Source organism: Pteropus alecto, unplaced genomic scaffold, assembly GCF_000325575.1.
Source record: "Pteropus alecto unplaced genomic scaffold, ASM32557v1 scaffold67, whole genome shotgun sequence".
NCBI classification, from domain to species: domain Eukaryota; kingdom Metazoa; phylum Chordata; class Mammalia; order Chiroptera; family Pteropodidae; genus Pteropus; species Pteropus alecto.
The window spans coordinates 2,074,929-2,095,146 of NW_006441061.1; the positions used below are offsets into that span (position 1 = coordinate 2,074,929).

The 20,218-nt window shown below is 38.6% G+C and overlaps 1 protein-coding gene across 10 annotated transcripts in view; it reads right to left on the minus strand.

Annotated features, from left to right (window-relative positions):
• MAPKAP1 (mitogen-activated protein kinase associated protein 1) overlaps nucleotides 1–20,218 on the minus strand; it is a 229,560-nt gene that overhangs the window by 90,696 nt on the left and 118,646 nt on the right. For all 10 annotated transcript variants that reach the window (XM_015594280.2, XM_015594281.2, XM_025051281.1 and 7 more), the window contains one exon: nucleotides 7,218–7,394. In XM_015594280.2, coding sequence (XP_015449766.1) covers nucleotides 7,218–7,394 — 177 coding nt within the window. The remainder of the gene's footprint in view (nucleotides 1–7,217; nucleotides 7,395–20,218) is intronic.

The following is a 20,218-nucleotide window of genomic DNA, read 5'->3' on the forward strand; positions in this document are numbered from 1 at the left end:
CTGCTGAAATGGGGTCCCAGGCGGGGTTCCATAACTGTCAGGTCAGTGAACTGCATAACATGTGAGAATGTATTCACCATGCAGTGCAGACAGGATCTGGAAATCAAATGCTTCGTTCTATCGCAACCTTATGAGAAGCATCTCAGTTTTTTCAACGGCAAGACTGACACTGTATTAATAAACATTATAAGTCACTAGCCTGACATGTACATAGCAGCAGCTGACAGACTCCAACATAAGCTGAGGAGAGAACAGAGGAAATCAAAATGAGACATAGTAACTAAACATGGCCAAAGGGGGTGGATCATGAAAGAAATCACATTAGTGTCAGAAATGGGAGCCCTAAACTTTTAAGCAGCTAAAGCAACAATCTGGTATAATTTTTGGATACCAAAGTAAGTTGATGGCTATCTAAAATGTGTGCTTTTATTAGAGAAACAAAGTGAATCCTGGCACACTTTCAACAAACAGACATTCCAGCGAGCAAAACATACATATTTAGCTTGCCTGACCTTTAAATTCTTAGAAGTATGTAATTAATGCTTTCCATCTTTATTACGTGCTCTAATATTTCTGCCACTTTAAACAGACAAAGAAAAAGCTTTTCTTTTCTCTAGACAGTAGCTGTTGCCAAAAAGGAAATCAAGTCAGATTTACAAATACAAAATTAAACAGGCTGCATATGTTACATTTCCATACACGAGGACAATCTGGACAATGAAAATGTTTGCTAATGCAACAGAATGAAAAGAAACAACACACAGTTGGTGCTCTATGACTCGAGCAAATGATAAATAACTAGGAAAATTTATACTCGCATTGTCAGGCCTGGTTGCAAAGAACACAGTCATCGTCTTTTTTATTCCTCGTGCTATTTTAGCTCTGCCCCTTACCAAACTGTATGACCTTGGGTAAATAACTACCTGTCTCTGATTCTCAGTTTACACAGATGTTCCTCTACTTATGACGAGGTTACATCCCGTTAAACCTCCCCATAAGTTGAAAATGCATTTAATGCACTAACCTACCTAACAACATAGCTTCGCTTCACTTAGCTTCAATGTGCTCAGAACACAACATCCCCCAACACTGGTGACACAGCCCGCTGTGGCCGTTTAGCCCTGTGGTCACTGCCCAGCTGGGAGCTGCGGCCCATGGCTGCTGTCCAGCATCCCGAGAGAGCATCTTACCGTGTACCACCAGCCTGGGAAAGGATCAAAATTCAAAGTTCAAAGTACAGTTTCTAACAGATGGGTATTGCTTTCACACCACCACAAAGTCGGAAAATCTTAAGTAAAATCATCATAAATTGGGGACAGTCTGTATATTAAAAAATGAGCTACTCATCAAGATTAATAAATGAGACGATGGCTCCTAGGAGCACTCAACTGAGTGTGCAAAAAACACTTTGTTTTCTCTTCTCTTCTCCAGACAAGACGGTATTACATTAAGAGTAGGGGAGGTTTCAAACTGATCATATCCTTTCATAAAGGCCTGGCCATTTGGGGGTGTACTGTGGAGATCTAGTTAAGAAGGTGCACAAAAACTCCCCACCCTTTTGAAAAGCCCTCATACCGGAAACAGCAGTGAATCTAGGGCATGCCTCTTTTAAAGGCAGCTAACCTTTCTCTTCATGCAGAGCTGGAGCCCCAGGGCTGTCTCTGGGAGCCCTCGGGGCCACACTGCCTGAGGCAGGCCGGCTTCTGGCGTGAGACCCTCTACTGCCTACGTGGTTCCTTTCCAAACGGCAAAATCCTAACTGGATTCTGCTTTGCTCTGCAGTCTTGGTTAGAACGGTTCCTTATGCATGTCCACCTGATACAGTAAACATTTTAAGTCCAACGCATATATAGGAGGGCAGTTTAACTGCTCTCACTGACATCTGATCTAGGGAGATTCCATCCACTTTAATAGTTTTGACTTTCTTCCTTTAAAGCTCAGAGTAGCTAGCAGTCAGCAATTTAGGGAATGCTGTTTATATACACATTTGTTCTGTCCAAAATCCATCGAGAACAAAAGATAGCTTAGAAATGCACTTGCTGATCTGATAAAGGAGGCAGTTTCCATTAGTGGGCTCCTAATCTGCAAGTGGTAAGAGTGAGCCACTCTCCTTCCCCCAAAATCAACTCTATTTCCAGGGGTTTCTTGGGCCCAGTAGGGCGGGAGGCCGGTCTCCGGACTCAGGAAGCACATGGAAGGTGGCCGGCTCCACATTCTCCTCCATGGAACACTCTACCAATGAGAATTCATTTATGTTAACAAGCTCTTCTTTTTAAATGTAAATAACTATATAATAAGTCATTATCTTTGCATGATCAAACAAAGAGAAGTTTACAATTTTCTTTTCTATGAAGAAACACAGCTCTAAAAGTTTTTCTATAATGGGCATTTACTGCGTAATAAAAAGTAACCCAAAGAAAGGTTAAATGCCATATACACCTTAGTGTGAATTATTCAGACTGATATATATTTGACAGAAATAACAAAAATAGCAATTATGTAATACTTCCTACATGCCCGGGTCTGAGCTAATTTCCTCAGAGCAGCATTTCCTGCCTGAGGTTCAAGGGCTTCCAGAGTCATCAGATGAAATCACAGACACTCTAAGTTATAAATTTAAAATTTTTGCTTTCAGTTTAATGAAAATCATATATACATGTATACATGCATGTATACACATATATACACACATGTATATACATATACATGTGATATATATTTAGTTAAATAAAAATCATATAAATGATTTTCCCTGAAAAGCAAAACTGAATATGTTTTGATGTACAGCTGACCTTTTGAGCACAGGTCTGAACTGCATGGGTCCACTTATATGCAGATTTTTTTCAATAAATATATACATATAGCATTGAAAATGTATTTTCTCTTCTTTATGATTTTCTTAATAATACTCCCTTTTCTCTAGCCTACGTTATTGTAAGACTACAGTATATAATACATACAACATACAAAATATGTACTGACTATTTATGTCATTGGTAAGACTTCTGGTTAACAGTAGGCTATTAGTAAGTTAAGTTTTCGGGGAGTCAAAAGATATATGCAGATTTGTGACTACACAGGGGGTTGGCACCCCAACCCTCACACTGTTCAAGGGTCAACTGTATATGTAATGACATATAAGTGACAGATATAAATGTAGGCTACCCCCAGTCTTCCATGTTCCTCTTCTCCACTCAGCTGGAGAAGCCCTCCAAGACGTAGAGGACAAATACCCAGGAGAGCCAGCCACTTGACCCTCATCAGACAGATATGAACAAGAAACTAACTTACTAGAATCAGCCAGGGTGGACAAATGTGGCCCACGTCCATTCGCTTATGTATTGTCTATGGCTATGTTCATGCTACCATGGCAGAGTTGAGTTACAAACTGTATGGCTCCTACAATATTTATAATCTGGCTCTTTAGAGAAAAGTTTGCCCACCTGTGAGATTAAAGTTGGTGAGATTTGGGGGGCTGTGTGTTCTAGCAGCTAGAGTTATTTAATATCACTAACAGACTTAGTAAAGGCCAAATGACATCACTGCAAGTTGCATGCAAAGTTTGTTGAGCAGAGAAAAGTGATGGGAAAAGTGGCTGCAAGGCTCGCTGACCTCTGAACAGGGAGCAACAGGCTTTCTGATTGCTAAATAATTCACGCCCTGCAGTGCCCAAGTCGTACTGTGCACAGGTGTGAACAGACAGAGAGCTGACCTACGTAACTGACCAATCGGCAACACAAAGTCGAGTGCCCAATCATCCTGGTTCACCCAATACTGAGGGGCGTGAGCTAAGATGTGAGGTTTGTTTTGAAACAGGGCAAGTCCTAGGCAAACTGGTATAAAACGGTCATCCTAAAGAAATGTTCTTTGTTTTAAAGAACATTTAAAATTTGGGGAGGATGCACTATAATCTATTGACCCACTAAAGTAATGGACTAGTAGTTAAAAATACATTATTTAAAAGGACAAATAATACTATGGTAATCTGAGGTTTCATATCAAGACTCAAGATGACAAGTAAAACATTTAACACCCATAAAACCCAACATCAGCGATTTAACTTCAGCAAAACATTATCTGTTGCATTAAAGTTGTTAATTTGTACTCTATTAATGTTATAGTTTTATCTGCATTTAATTGGTAATTTTGTTTGGGTTGCATAAAGACATGAATTTATAGCCAGAATTTTACATTTGTATGTATTTAAGTAACATTGTAATAAAACTAATTCAGGCAAGCATGGAGGCTTCAGGAGAATTAATTTTCCTTTAAAAGAGGTCTGTATATTACTTACATTTAAGAAAATTCCTCACAAAAAATCCATGGGGTAGTTAGTATTATCCTCATTTCACAGATGAAACCAAGACTATAGTCATGTAGTAAGTCACTGGTGAAGCTGAAACTTGAACTCAGGTTAGTCTAAGTTCAAAGCCTGTGCTGCCTCATTTGGAGCAGGGAAAGATGGTATTTTAGAGCCTCCTGGGTGAGCATGTGAGGACCTCTGAAAGGCAGAAAGTAACCTGAGGTTTCATGGTTTTCAAAAGGAAAGAACAGGGGCTTAAGTGGATTCAGAAAGTGAGGTGGGACAGAAAGCTTGGGCAAGGGCCCTCTGTGCAGCCCACAAACACCTGAAGATTCATTCATTCTTTCTCTGTGAAGCCCTGTGCTGGCTGCGAAGACACAATTAAGACCATCCCCTCTCTGTCTTCAAGGAGTTTATGTCTTGCTGGTATCTTAAAGGGTGTCTGTCCATAAAAGGACTTATTTGAATGTCTGCAGATCTCCAACATATATATCTGCCAATGTTCAGCAAAAGTTATTCCAATTCAGCCTTTTGTGAGCAATATCCACTCAAATTCTGCCCTTTTCCTGCTGGTAAACAGAAAGTAGGGGAAGAAGAAAAGCAGAGAAGTAGCAGAAAGATCTATTCAGTTACCCATTCAAAAAATATTTGTGGCATACTTACGATAGTAACGGAGCTATGCTAGGTGTTGAGGGGCGCAAATGATCCAGCTCTTGCCCTCGAAAGTTTTTTATTAATAACAACAATAACTGCAATAAACACTTAAGACAATGCTTACACAGGCCAGGCACGGTTCTAAGTGCTTTACATCGGTTAATTCATTCAGTCTTACAAGAGCTTTAAGAGGTAGGTATTATTATGACTCTCATTTCACTGAGCCACAGAAAAGTGAAGTAACTCATTCAAGATCACACACACTAGTAAAGGTAAGGTCAGGATAGGGACCCAGGCAGTGTGGTTCCAGAAGTCACCAAGCTTTTACCTGTTACACTGTAGTGGCGGCTGAATGTCGGCGTTAAGACAGTGAGATTTACTTGAAAGACTAGACCAACACTAGACTGCCCTATCCCGACCCTCAGCAAGGTGTTGGAAAGAGTACGGACTTTGAAGTCAGGCATGGGTTCAAATTCACACCTGAGAGCGATATCTCTCAGCTTCCGTTTTCATGTCTCACTTACTACAACCAAAACAAGGAAACAATCTAAATGTCCTGTGACAAGCATCCACTGCACCCATACATTTTCTGTTGTATTGCTCATCACATTTTAATGATTTGTCTGATTACTGACTCCCCACTAGAGCATAAGCTCTATGAGAACAGGGGTTGTCTCTGCTAGATCTCTGGTGCATAATACATGTAGATTGTAAGAATTAAGAGATATCAAAATATTTCTAATAGAATGTTAAGTAAAAATAACATAATGTGTATGCCCAGAACTGAAACTGTATAATATATATACATATGGAAATGGTTATTCAAAAATGAAAACAGTTATGTTAGGATGGAGCAATCACTGGATAGCTTTTAAATTACTTTAAATGTACTTTAAAGCTGTTGTTTTAGTGCTGAAATGGAAATGGAAAATGTAATGTAAATGTACAAAGGAGGAAAATATTCACTGTTACATATACCAAATAAGACTTCATAGTAGGAATGAAATGGGTATTATAAAAGCTTGAGGAGTCACCCCAGCTCATCCGCAGGCAATGAAGTATTCATTCTTTGCTTAAGGGTAGAAAGACTCAAAATACTCATGTTTCATAGGTAGCATAACCCTATTTTTAGTAAAAATCTGAAACAAAGGCTATATGTTTTAAAGAGACAGGTGGCAAAGTCCTCTAAAGCAATCGCTTTTGGGTAGTGAATCTGCTGGTTACTAACAGCAGGGGGTGCCAAAGGGACCGCTATTGTTCCCAGGAGATGGCCAGGAAAGGGACCGTAGCCACCTTGGTCAGAAAAGCTTAAGCTGTGCTTAGAAAACACTGCTACTGCTGGTTTTCCCCTAATATCAAGGACCTGTGGGTAAAACGCAGGCTATCTGTAGACTTGAATAGATAAAAATTACGTTTTTATTTTCGTTAACTTCTGAGGTTTTAGCATTTCCTTGAATTAAAAATGTATTCAACAAATCACAGTAGTATTAGCAGTACTGGTGATTCTGTCATGAACAGAAATCAGAGGTATCGTCACAGCACATTATGGTTGTTGCAAATATCATTTATACACAATCACTACTTTGAAATGAGGCTTCGGGAGTTACTGTGAGACCTGCTGCCGTGTTGTTATTTAATGTATTAATAAAGCCATACATATTACTCTAATGCAAATGTTTAATAACTTGACAACTATTTAAATATAACAAATTCTTTTGTACGTCTGTGAATTTTATTTTCCGCATTTAGAAATACTTTTCTGAGAAGGGCTTATAGGATTTATCAGACTGCCGAAGGCAGTAAAGGTTAAGAATCTCTGCTCTGTCTACAGGAAGGCAACTGAGAAGAAAAATAAAATTTGTTCTGAACGAGGTGGGAGAGAAAAAGAAGTATTTTAAGTCACAAGAGAGAAGTGGCTGCAATACACATTTTCATTTACTTTGGATTCCTTGAAGAGATTGTTTGCTTCACAGACTCCAAAGTGCCCCAATATATCCAGAGGCCTGGTTCACAGACACGATGGAGGTTCAGAGATTACCTAAAATAATTTGCTACTCCAAAGCCATCGTATTTAATTTAGGTGCACGGGGCACAAAATATAATTCGAATGTTGTCCCCCAGCATCTCTCTAGAAGTAATCATTACATGTGGACTCTCCAGATACCAAATATTCATTTGATGAACAAAACTGAAGTCAAATCCAAAACATGAGAAGGTAGAGAGATGCGATATTGAGATGAGTAAAGGAGTCAATACTCACATTCGAACAAAGAGTGACTCTTTGGATGTCAGACCAGGAGATGAATACTTTTCAACCAGGGCCAAAGTACTGAAGCCGAACTTATGAATGGGCTCGTTGGAATCCAGCGGGGGGAAATCTGTGTCAACCTCCCCGTCATCTTCAGCAATATGCAGGCAGTAGGCACTGACATTGTCACTGAAAGGAAAACCCAAAGTGAGTGCATTCCACGTGAGAAAGGGACGTAGGGACCAGGGGCTGTGATATGCAGCGAGCAACCCGGGACACTGCTGTTCTTTATCCCAAAGCCTGGATACCCTCGGAGCCCCCAAATCCTACTTTATTTAATAATCAGAAGACACATGGCAGTGCAAACTGGGAGAAAAACAACGTGATACAAGAGCTTTGACGCTGCTCTGTTCTTCCAACAAAACCTTTGGAGCACCTGTTGTCGATAAGACACAGGAGCCCTTTGATCAAACATGAGATTTACTATCAGCCCTCAAGGAAGTTTATAATATGGGGAGGGGGGGAAGTAAGCACTATATTAGCTATAATATAAATGTAAATAAAAATAAATAAATCATAAAAGATACACAAAACTATAAAAGAGGAATAAAATTACTTTGGGAGAATCAGAGGCCTTTGATTTATGGTCAGGAGTAAGAAAATTTCTGCTCTAGCTCAGGAGAAGTACCCGAGGCAACAAAGACAATCTACACAGTTCTTTCTCTGAAAAAAAATCAGACTCACTTGGCAGGATCCGATTCCAAATACCAAGGATACTTAATAGAGTAAAAGCAAATGACCTGATTTGTCCTGACGCAGATATCTGGGCCCCTTCAACTACTTCTGGCCTTTTCTCACTTCCCTGGAATGCCCAGTCAGTAATCCCAGATTCTAGCCTCCCCCGGTTTACTTCTGGGTTAAGTCAAAAGTCAATTGGCTGAAAAGGGAGGGAAACTATATCAACATAAAGACAATTTAAAACTGAAATCAACGTAAAACACTTTAAGATACCCTGCTCCGAAGCTGAACCGTGAAACTGCAAATCTGCTAGTGTTCAGAAGTATGAACCTAATAGTTCGCAAAGCGATGGGATTCTAAATTCTGCAGCTTAAATTTGGAGTTTTAATTATATGATTGATGCTTAAATTAATTAATTGCAAAGTGTATGCTAATTGTTTAATTGGTTGCTTGATCTATATAGATCATTTTTTGAATTAAATGAGTTGATTTACAAAGTTTATTGATTGGATGTGACAATGAATTATTTCACTGACTACCTGATTTGCAATTTTCCCAATTAATTCACAAATCTTTTGCTGCAACTCTGCTTATTGAGAGAGAGCCTACTTCAGGTGATCTATACTCAGTCTGTCATGACTAAGAGATATTTATTACATAAAACAGGTAATAAGAGCAGATTAAAATTAATGGGAACTGTAAATTTGCTAAATGGATGGATAACAAGGAAGTAATCTGGCTATATGTGTCACTATAAATTTCATGTATTTGCGATGCCATTAAAAAATTCAAAATTCATCTCTGAATGGTATGGGAAACTTACAGATCTTCATGAGAGGTTACAAACTTAAACACAAAACACTTGTAGAAGCAGAAGAAAGCCGTTTAGATGAGGAAAATGTCATAGTGTAGTAGCTAAGAGCTTTTCCAGAGAGACTTGGGTTCAATCCTAAGCTCCATCAATCAAAGGCTATGTGATTTCAGAGAATAAGCTTTACCTCCTTGAGTTTCAATTCCCCCTTCTATAAAAAGAGTATGATCACCTAACTCAGGGGTGGGCATGAGGATTAGATGAGATAATATGCAGTGCCTATCATACAATGGAAGTAAAAAATAATAATAAATGGGATGGTAACTATAATAGTCAGATGGAAAATAACTTCTACAGTTATGTCAATCCTTAAAGATAAACTGGGACTACGTATTAGAGCAAGAAAGCAACAATAACACTGACCGACGTGTTCTACGTGCATACATCTGTAATGGAGTTAACGTCCACTGTGCTCCAGCCTTGGGGCCACTGAGCCTCCAGGGTTTTATGAACAGGGCAGACACTGATGAAGCAAGCAATGGACAGCACAGATTATTTATTACCGTGTAAATCATCCTGAGGAATGCCTGTGATTCCTCAGCATCACAGAGGTTTCAAGGGCAAATAATAAGCCTATTGATTAAAGGAGAAAGCCAAACATCGGTATCAGAAGAATTCTGCTTTGATTGTCGTGGGATGCCCCCAAATCCCCTCAAAATGAACTCAACAAATGTCACAGGATAAGATCTAAGAGCCAAAAGACCGCAAAGTGCTATTATTTTCCCCAGTTCTTAAATACAAAGTGTGAAAACATTTATTCTTTCAGAAAACGTTTGCACAGTACCTACCCTGTGCTGTGGCCTGTCCTGAGAACTGGGAGCACAGCAAGGAAAAGGATGAATGATTCACCCTATGTTATACGAAACTATACAAAAATGGAAGTCTTTTCTGTGTCTCCCCTAAAGTTTAGCAGCAAAACAGTGTTCTAACCCCTACATCTAAGGGGAAAATGTCTAAAATTCTCTATTCTGTGCCTGGACATATAGATTCATTTGTGCTTTTATTAAGGAATGATTAATTAAAGAAGCTACTGTGATATTTTGACTTCTAAAACTGCTTCAGTACTCCAAAACAGTACCAGCACAATAATCATTAGTATCATTAGCTACGTTTATTGAGTGTTATGTACCAGACACTGTGCAAAGTAGTTTAGACACATAAGCTCACTGAATCTTCACATCGGCTCTGAGTCAGTTATTATTATGTCTATTTTATAAATTAGAAAACCGAGGCTCAATGAGGTTGAGTGGTTTGCTCGAGACTAAACAGTGTGTAAGTGACAGAGCTGAGATCAAATGCAGGTAGTCAGGAGCCCTCTCTCTTGATTCCCACCTAACCCTCTGACAAAGCCAGGGTGTGTCAAGACTTCCCAAGGAAATGGAGCAAACCACTACACATTAAATATAAAAAACTAGAAGGTCAGAGATTTATTTCAGCCTCCTTGCTGTTACAGATGGGGACTAGGTGGCCTAGAAAAGAAGAAAACTATGTCCACGATCACCTAGTTAAATAGGGGCAAAGCCAGTTCTAGAGAGCTCAGGTCTCTCTCCTGCTCTTTGATCAAATCGGAAATTGGTGGCATTGTGAAATGGGGAGATAATAAAAGGGCAGCTGTGGACCCTGACCCTAAATATAGACATCTGGAACTAACAACACAGTGAAAAGAGGGGTGCCTCCTTATGACACATTTCCGTGGTTTTGCCGTCAGATCTGGTTTTAATGCGAACTCAACCACTAAGCAGCTGTGTGACCAAATCTGACCTCCGTTTCCTCATGTATAAAAAGCTTTCCTTGATTTCTCTAGGAGAATCATTTGGAAAAGTGGTTCTCCTCTGTGGCCTTACAGAACTCGGTTAATATTTCTGCATCTAACTTACTGCATTGCTTTTTATTATTTATGCATCTATGTTCTCCTGAAGAGCAGGATTCTTCTCTTGTCTCTGCACCCTCCCTGAAGAGTAAAGTGGCTGGCATTTAGAAGGCACTTAACAAATATTTGTTGAATGAATGAATGTATGAATGTGCAGACTGATCACTCTACCCATGAAAAAAACATAAAGGGTATTATTAATGATGTTTGTTTTAACGAGAAGAGAAATAATAAGCTTTTCTTTTTCTTGCTTGTCACATTGATATCTGTTAACCGAATGTGGCTTTCAAGGCGATGCTCATGTGTCAGAGACTGCAATTCAAGACAAGGGGAGAAGAAGGCACGCGAAGAGGTAAGAATGAAAGAGGCGTTTTTACAGTTCATCAAGATATGAGTGCTGCATCTCATTTTTTTAATGGAGAAAAAACAATGAAATTATTACAACTGTGTAAAAATGTTCAGAGAATCACCTGTTCTAGACACTCTGAGCACTGTCTGCCTCACTCACATCCCGATTCCCAAATGTCGTCATTTTCTCTACCAAGTTATGGAATTACAGAGAAACTAACCATACCTACTACATAAGGATCTTGTAAGGATTAAATGACTTAATTCGCTGCACAGTGCCTGGAATGAAAAAATCTCGTTTTGCAAGATTTCTTCCATTACTCTGAAGCTTCTGATTGCAGAATTAACTAACAGAAGCATGGTAGATAGCTTGAGATACAGAAACCTAAAAGTCCTGTTTGTGAGTCACTACCAGAGAGGGAGAAAAAGACTAAGTAAGGAACAGTATAGGACCATGGGATCCAAAACTAAGGAAGAGGCTTAGAGTTAGGTGGGCATGGAAGGAGCGGTCCCCTTGGGGACTGTAATGCTCATGAGAGAACTGGCCATTTGAACAATGAATGGATGCGAAATGGAGCCTGTTGCCAAAAGGAGATCATTTTGGGGGTTGGATATATATATATACAGCTTTGATGACTACAACTGACTAAATTTACTTATTCATATTTTATCAAGGCTAAAATTTTTCATTAGAAAAAATTATTTCACTGAATTGTTGACAAATATTCACTTTATGTTCAAAGACTGCTACAGCCTTCATGAAGAGACAGAAGCCAGTAGCCCATACATAATTGGTACTTAATTCACATAAGAAAATTCAGGAGCATTCCAGGAAGCATCCCAGATTTCTTCCAAATGTGATCTGACATGTTAATTTACATACTCATAAAAATTCACTATTACCGCAGAAAATGCAAAACACACTTAAGTATGTCTGGACAGATGAATGCTTATTGTTTTTTTTTTTTTTTAATGAAAAACAAATTAATACATGATTCTGAAATGTCCAGAACTCTCATTACTTGGGCTTTGCAGTTTATTCTGATGACAGAATCGATATTAAGAGTGTGTCACACATTAGGAATAGAAAGAAAGCTCCTGAGGGTTGCAGCTCAGAAGTTCATCTCTTTGAAGCGAGAGAAAAGATTTTTTAAACTGAAGATTCCCTTTATCTAAAACAAAACCCTCCGTAAAGTAAAAACTGAAAAATGATATAACGTTTGTCAAGCCACAGCAACCTCACACAGTATATATAGTTAAGTCTAAATTCTCTGGTAAAAAAAAAATGTTCTAGGGAGAAAATAACCACTAATTTCTAAGTTGAAGCAAGCCCTTTGTATTGTTCTGAGCTCTTTTATGGATAGTTTCTATTGCTATGTCTTCAAGTTCATTGATTTTTTCTTCTGCAGTATCTAATCTTCTGTTAATCTCATCTAGTGTAGTTTTCATTTCAGATACTATATTTTTCACCTCTAGAAGTTCCATGTGGGTATTAAAAATCTACTTCTTTCCTCTACATGTTCATGCCTCTATCATATTGAACACATAGAGCATGTTTATAATAGCTGTTTTAACATCCTTTGCTAATTCCATCATTTCTGGCATTTCTGGAAAGTCTTCTTTTGTACAGTTCTAAATGAGAGAGATTCTTCAAACAAATTCAGTTGGCAGAATTCTAAATTTCAGAAATCCATGAAGTCTACTACAAATTCACCCTGCAAACATTCACCCTCAATCCCATTACCAGAAACACAACTGTGACACTGTCACTGCTCTGCTTAAAGCCTTTCCTTTCCATTAGAATAAAAACAAAAGAGCCGTTAAAAGTATCTGGCTTCCATAAATCCTTCCACTATACTCTGCTCTGCTTTCAAACCCAACCTCCTTCCATTCTAGGAGACACAACTTAGGCTCCAGTCACACCAACTGCTTGCAGTACCCTAGTTAAGGTCATAACGTCAGCTCCCATCACTATTCACGCAGGCCTCTCAGCCTAGATGCTACTTGTTCCTAGTCTGTCAGGTCATCTTTTGGGATTTAACTCAAGCATCCATTCTAGTGGGAAGCCTTCCCTAACATCCCTCCCATCCCTGCTCAACCCAGACCTCCATTTTCAGGCAGACTTAGAAAAGCTTTTCTCTGTGTTCCCATAGAATTCTGGATATCCACTATTATAGCAAGTCTAAATAACAACAAAACTGAAATTGTGTAATTTGGTATCTGTATGAACCACTTGCTTGAATTTTGAGGCCAGAGACTTGATTTTATGACTCTCTGTATCCCCAGGGCCTAGCATAGTGCCTGGGATGGTGTAGAAAACATGTAAATGCTTGCTGTGATTATAAGAATAAAAGGATAGAAGGATGGATGGATGGATGGATGGATGGACAGACGGAAAGAAGGAAAATCTCAAATAGCTAGAATGTGCCTAGTGCTATCACCATGAGAAGAGCCTTGTTTCTCAATACAGCATGGTAGTTAAGATCAAGGGAAAGGGAGTCAGACCTAGATTCAAATCCTGACTCTGCCACTTACTAAATATAAGCTTTTGGGCAGTTACTTAACTTCTTGATCCTCAGTTTCACTACTGTTACTATCTATGACTTATAACACTGTTATAAGAAATAATACACTTAAAATAATTGGCCTGGAGCATGAAACACAGTGGACACTCCAGTGTACTCGTATCTACCAATTCACTACCTAGTAGAGTGGCGACTCTGGCACTTGGGAAATGTTGATGACGGGCAATCTTTCTGTCCAGCTCAATGAACAAAGTGTAATAACTTCCCTCAAACCTTCATCTATCACTTAAATTCATCACCAGGTTGAGAACTGTGACTTTTAATGAATAAAGGTTTGTGGACAGCCAGAGAAGCTTGTCTTAGCAGACACGTGGAGGAAGGCCTCCCTGGCATGGCAGGGGTGGAGAATTTCAGTCCACATCTTTGAATATTTCTATGTTCATTCTCTTATCTGTTCCATACATTATTTATTGAGCATTTGCTTTGTATTAATATAAGCACTGTGTTATGGACCAAGGAATATAAGCCGATAACACAGATAGTGTCCAGGCTTCATATCTTCATATCTATCCTACTGCTTATAAGACTTCTTCACTTGGATCCATCTCTCAAGTAATCTCAGCTTTCATTACACCCAAAACCAAATTCTTTATCCACCCGACTCAGAATCTACTTCCTCTTTAGGACGCTCCATTTCAGCACCACCACCCACACAGCTTTTCAATGTCCACTCTTAGGCCTTTATTTCTTTTCACTTACCCGTGCCGGAGGCTTCTACTGATACCCCTATGCAGGTGACTTCTCAATTCACAATTCTAGCTCATATCTCTCCTCTAAACTCCAACATGCAAATATAAATGACTATTTGAAAACTTCTCTTAGATACAGCAAAGCCATCTTGAATTCACAGGCAGAAGACCAAACTCAGGCTGCCTATCCCTCTTCCCTTCACACACCAAAAACCAAACAAAACCCAGTTCTCCAATGTCCCCATCACAGTGGAGGGCACAACATACAAAGCGGTGTGGGCCAGAAATCTTTGATACGGCTCCTCTCTCACACTTCCCATATCTAATTCATTCTTAAGTCTTGTGGATTTTTACCCCTTGAATATTTCCAGAATCTGTCCACTTCTCTCAAGCTCCACTGTGGCCCCTGCCCACCTGTCTCATTCCGCTCTATTTTCTCTTCCCGTCTTTGTGCTCCTGTCTCGCCGGCCTTCTTTAGTTCCCTGACCACAATGGTCTTTCTCCAGTCACAGCATCACTGCGGTTCCGTCTGCCAGGAACCTCGCCCCTGAGGCCAGACCCTCCCCGTAGCGCTGAGCATCTCCCCGACCAGCCTCCAGGCTGCGCTCTCATCAACAGCATTTCCCTGCTTCAGAGCGCTTAACTCGGACTTTACGCAAACATTATTTAATTATTTTATTGAATGATTTGAATTTTTTGCCTATTTCTCTCACTAAACTGTGAAATTCATGAGAGAGAGCCCACGTCTGGTTCCATTCACAACTGTATACACAGAAAAGTGCCTGGTATATAGTAAACACTCAATAAATGTTTATTGTATATACAAATAAATACAAATGATAAGTGAAATGAGCCAGTGACAAAGTGCTAATACATTAGATATTTCTTCTTCCCCACAAAGCTAAATTTTTTGCGTGCAACAGTCACATTTCTCTTGTTCTCCATTTTATCTTCAGTACCTAGATCTACAGACTTAAGCCTTCAAGATGAAGCAGGATATCAAGAAAAGAGTGAAAAAGGCATTTCCTGAGCAAGGAAACAGCAAAAGTAGACACAGTATCAGTGTCGAGAAGCTGCCAGTTCAAGAATGTGATGCGTGAGGACGCCAGGGAGCAGCTGGGGGTCAGAATGGGAAGGGCCTCTCAAGATGTATTGTTTAGGTAAGTGGTTCTCAACGATGACTCTAAGGAATACAAGTTAGAAGCAGAAATCTAGAGAGGAGGAGGATAGATAGACGTGGGCAAGCAGACAATCAAAAAAAAAAGGGAAATATAAAGAATTCAAATCGCAAAGTTGTCAGAAAACATATAATTGTAACGTCAAACATTCCCATACACTTTGCTGAGCCCGAAAGGGCATCAGTGCACCACGGCACAGCATAATTACTTGAGTCACCAGGAAAGGCCTAAATTATGCTACTGCTGCTGAACTGTTACTGGTTTTGGTTGTAGCAGCAGCAGGCTACAGTTATCGTCTTTAGCAGCAACAGAAATGAGCATTTACTGAGCACTTGCCGTATGTTTTCTCATTTTATTTTTATAACTACCCTATTAGGAAGTTTCTATCCTCATTTGACACACAAGAAAACTGGAGCACATGGGGCTGAAGTAACTTACCCTGATCACCCTCATGGTGAATGTTAGTGACAGAATTCACCCACACTCACCCTGATCACCCTGATGGTGAGTGTTAGTGCTAGAATTCACCCGCACTGTGGCTTTGGACCCTACGCTCTCAGCCACTATGTTATACTCAGATTACGAAGGCAGAAGGAAGTATTGACACGTTTTAGAAAGCTTCTATGAACAACTATCGAATTTAAGAAAATTTGATACTGAACGAGATAAACCCTCAACTATCTACAAAACGCACTAAGTTTCCCACAGGCTCGACGGCTGGACTTGCACAGGAATGGAGGGGACCCACGGTGAACGCCACAGCACGGTTACACCGTGCCTGCGTGCAGTCTCAAGCTGCGCTTTCCAACACGTGGCTACTGAGCACCTGAGAAGTGGCTGCTGTGAGATGTGCTATCAATAGCGAATAAGCATGAGATATTGAAAACTTATGACAAAACCCCACTGAAGATATCACTGATAATTTAAAATGTCAATTATGTTAAAACATTTTAGGTACAATGGGTTAAATAAAATATGGTATAAAAATTCATCTTACTCATTTTTTTTTTGAAACCTAGTTTCAATTTAAAATGTGGTTACTAGAAAATTTAAAGTTGCAATGTGGCTCATTTGCAGCTTGCATTATCTATTTTTTCCAGCTTTATAGAGATATAATTGACATAGAACGTTATATAAGTTTAAGGTGTACAACACCTTGGTTGAACACACTTATATATTACAGAATGATAAGCACCAAGTAGTATTAGCTAGCTCCTCTATCACATTATACGATTATTTCTTTTTGTGAACATTTATGATCTACTCTCTTAGCAACTTTCAAGTATATAATACAGCACTGTTAACTATAATTGCTATGCTGTATATCAGCTCCCCAGAACTAATTCATCTCCTAACTGAAGTTTGTGCCCTCTGACTAACATGCCTCCATACCCCACAGCCCCTAACACCTGGTAACCATCATTCTAAACTCTGTTTCTATGAGGGTGGCTTTTTTAGATTCCACATATATGTGATAGCATACAGTATTTGTCTTTCTCTGTCTGACTTATCTCACGTAGCATAATGCCCTCAAAATCCATCCATGTTGTCGCAAGTGACAAGATTTCCTTCCTTCTCATGGCTGAATAATATTCCACTGTGTGTATATATACCACATCCTTTGTATCCATTCATCCACAGATAGATACTAAAGTTGACTCCATATCTTGGATACTGTGAATAAAGCTGCAATAAACAGGGGAGTACAGATATCTTGAGGTCCTGTTTTCACTTCCTTCGGATAAATAACCCAGAAGTGGGAATGCTGGATCATATGGTAGTGCTATTTTTAATTTTTTAAGGACTCTCCATACTGTTTCCCATAGTGGCTCTAACAATTTACATTCCTACCAACAGTGCAGAAAGGTTCCCTTTTCTCCACATCCTCATCAGCACTTGCTATTTCTTGTCTTATTGATGACAGCCATTCAAACAGGTGTGAGGTGACTGCATTATGTTTCTTTTGTACAGCACTGCTCTATAGCCAGAATCTTCCACTCACTGAGCATTGCAAATCGTCTTCAAAGTATATCGCTCCAACTTTCTAGACTACAGCAAAACTCTCCAGGCTTTTAGTGGCTCGCCTGTCAGGAGCCTTATAAAGAGCAAAAGTAAATAAGAGATCAGAGAAATATGGTGAATGTCTAAGGGATAAATGAAAAGAGGAAGGCCAAAAAATGGCTGTTCTCGTGTACCAATGGAGTCAAAATATAGCACTAAAGTCTCTGTATAACAATTGGGACTAGTCAAAATCACCCTTGAAAATCACTTTAAATTGTCTATGAAGGGGGGTAAATGTAACTTTAGGTAAAGGGCAGGTGCATAACTCCCATCCCAAGTTCGTGGCAGAGTAAAAACTCACTGAATTTTATTTTTCTCTCATTTATAACTGGGTGTTACTCAACAGATGTTGTTTCACTCTTGAATCTGTTGGAGGAATATAAATTAAGGAAGGTTTTTAAAAATCTTACAGGTTCCACACAGACAGACCCACACAAATGTAGTCAACTAATCTTTGACAAAGGAGAAAAGGCAACTCAGTGGAGAGACGATAGTTTTTCCAACTGGATATTCACATGCACAAAAAAGGAAATCTAGACACACACCCTACACCTTTCATAACATTTAACTCAAAATGGATCACAGACCTAAATGTATGGCACAAAACCAGAAAACTGCTAGAAGATAACAAAGGAGAAAATATAGGTAACCTTGGGTTTCGTGATGACTTTTTAGATACAACACCAAAACCACAATCAATGAAATAAAAAATTGATAAGCTGGGAGTTTATTAACATTAAAAGCTGCTCTGCAAAAGATGCAGTTCAGAGAATGAAAAGACAAGCTTTGGATCTGGAGAAAAATCTTAACAAAACATATCTGATAAATATACAAAGAACTCTTAAAACTCAACAATAAGAAAACGACTGATTAAAAAATAGGCAAAAGTCCTGAGCAGACAACTCATTAAAGAAGACAGATGTCAAGCATATGAAAAGATGTTCAATTCATCTCATTAGGAGATTACAAATTAAAACGAGATATCGCCTCATACTTACCAGAATAGCTAAAAGCCCAAACATTTACAAAATCAAATACTGGTGAGGATGTGGAGCAAGAAGAACTCTCATGCATTGCTGAAGGAAATGTGAAACGTAATGACTTTGGAAGACAGTCTGGCAGTTTCTTAGAAAGCTAAACATTGGCTTATCATACAATCCAGCAACTGCACTCCTAGTTATTCGCGAAATGAAAACTTATGTCACGCAAAAACCTGCACATGAATGTTGATAGCATCTTATTCATAACTCCTACAAACTGGAGGCCACCAAGCTGTTCTTAAGTGAATGAAAAAAACCCCAAACTGTGCTACATCCATACAATGGAATATAATCCAGCAATATAAAGAAATGAGCTATCAAGCTACAAAAAGACATGAAGGAACTGTAAGTGTATATTGCTAAGGAAAGAAGCCAGTCTGAAAAAGCTACATATGGTATGATTCTAGCTAGCTGACCTGGAAAATGCAAAACTATAAAAACACTAAAAAGATGAGTGGCAGCCAGAGGTGGGGGGTGGAGGTGATAAACTGATGGGGCACAGGGCACTTTTCGGGCAGTGGAATCATTCTATATAATACAACCTTTAGAACTGTAGGATACACGGAGAGTACCCTAACATAAATGACCAACTTTAGTTAATAACAATGTATCAATATTGGTTCATTGATTGCAACAAATGTACCACACTGATACAAAATGTTAATAAGGGGAAATGAGAGGCGGGAAGGAGATATGTGAGAACTACACTTTCTGGGCAATTTTTCTGTAAACCTAAAACTACTCTAAGAAATAAAGTCTATTAAAAAGGTTTTAAAATCTTATAGGTAACCAGCCTCAGAATTAAAAATAAACTGAAATAGGAAAAAAAAAAAAAGGCATGAAAACAAAGCTTAAAACAAGTTGACTGAGATGAAACCAACATCACTGGTTACAATAAATGTTAGTAAGATAAACTTCCCGATAAAAAGACACTGACTTAGACTGGGTCAAAAAAACAAAAAACAAAAATCAAAAAACAAACAACAACAACAAAAACCTCCCCAAATTATTCATCATATCTAAAACAAAAAGGCGAAGGTAAAAGTCTGAACGAAGATACATTAAACTATTGCAAAGAAACACGGTTGGAAAAGCTAATATTATTGAAATAAAGCAAAGAAAAAGGCAGGACACAATACATAAATAAAACAAATAGGACTGTTTTATACTGAAAAAAGTACAGCTCACAATAAAGATATGAAATGCATGAATCTTTTTGTGCACTGAGATATATAAAGTGTAAACTTCAAATCTCGGGAGAAATTGACAAAAACACAAGAAAATGGAAACTTCAATCCATTTCTCTTAATCATCCAAAGATGAAAGTTTAAAAAAAAAAAAAAGGAACCATAATTAAAGATGATTTAATAAGCATATATTGAATTCTGTAACCTATACAGAATTTTTAGCCAGAATCCATGGAATATTTATAAAAATTCCAAAGTATAAATAAATATAAATAAATCTCTAAGCAGAAACTTTATAGGCTATATTTTCTGATCAAAATGCAATAATCATGAAACTATATAACAAAGTCTAAATTAAAAAATTCAACTACCTAGAGATTGAAATGACTTCAGTTACTTTCTTCCAAATAGATTTAGTTTCCCCTAAAATCAGTGCATCAAATCAG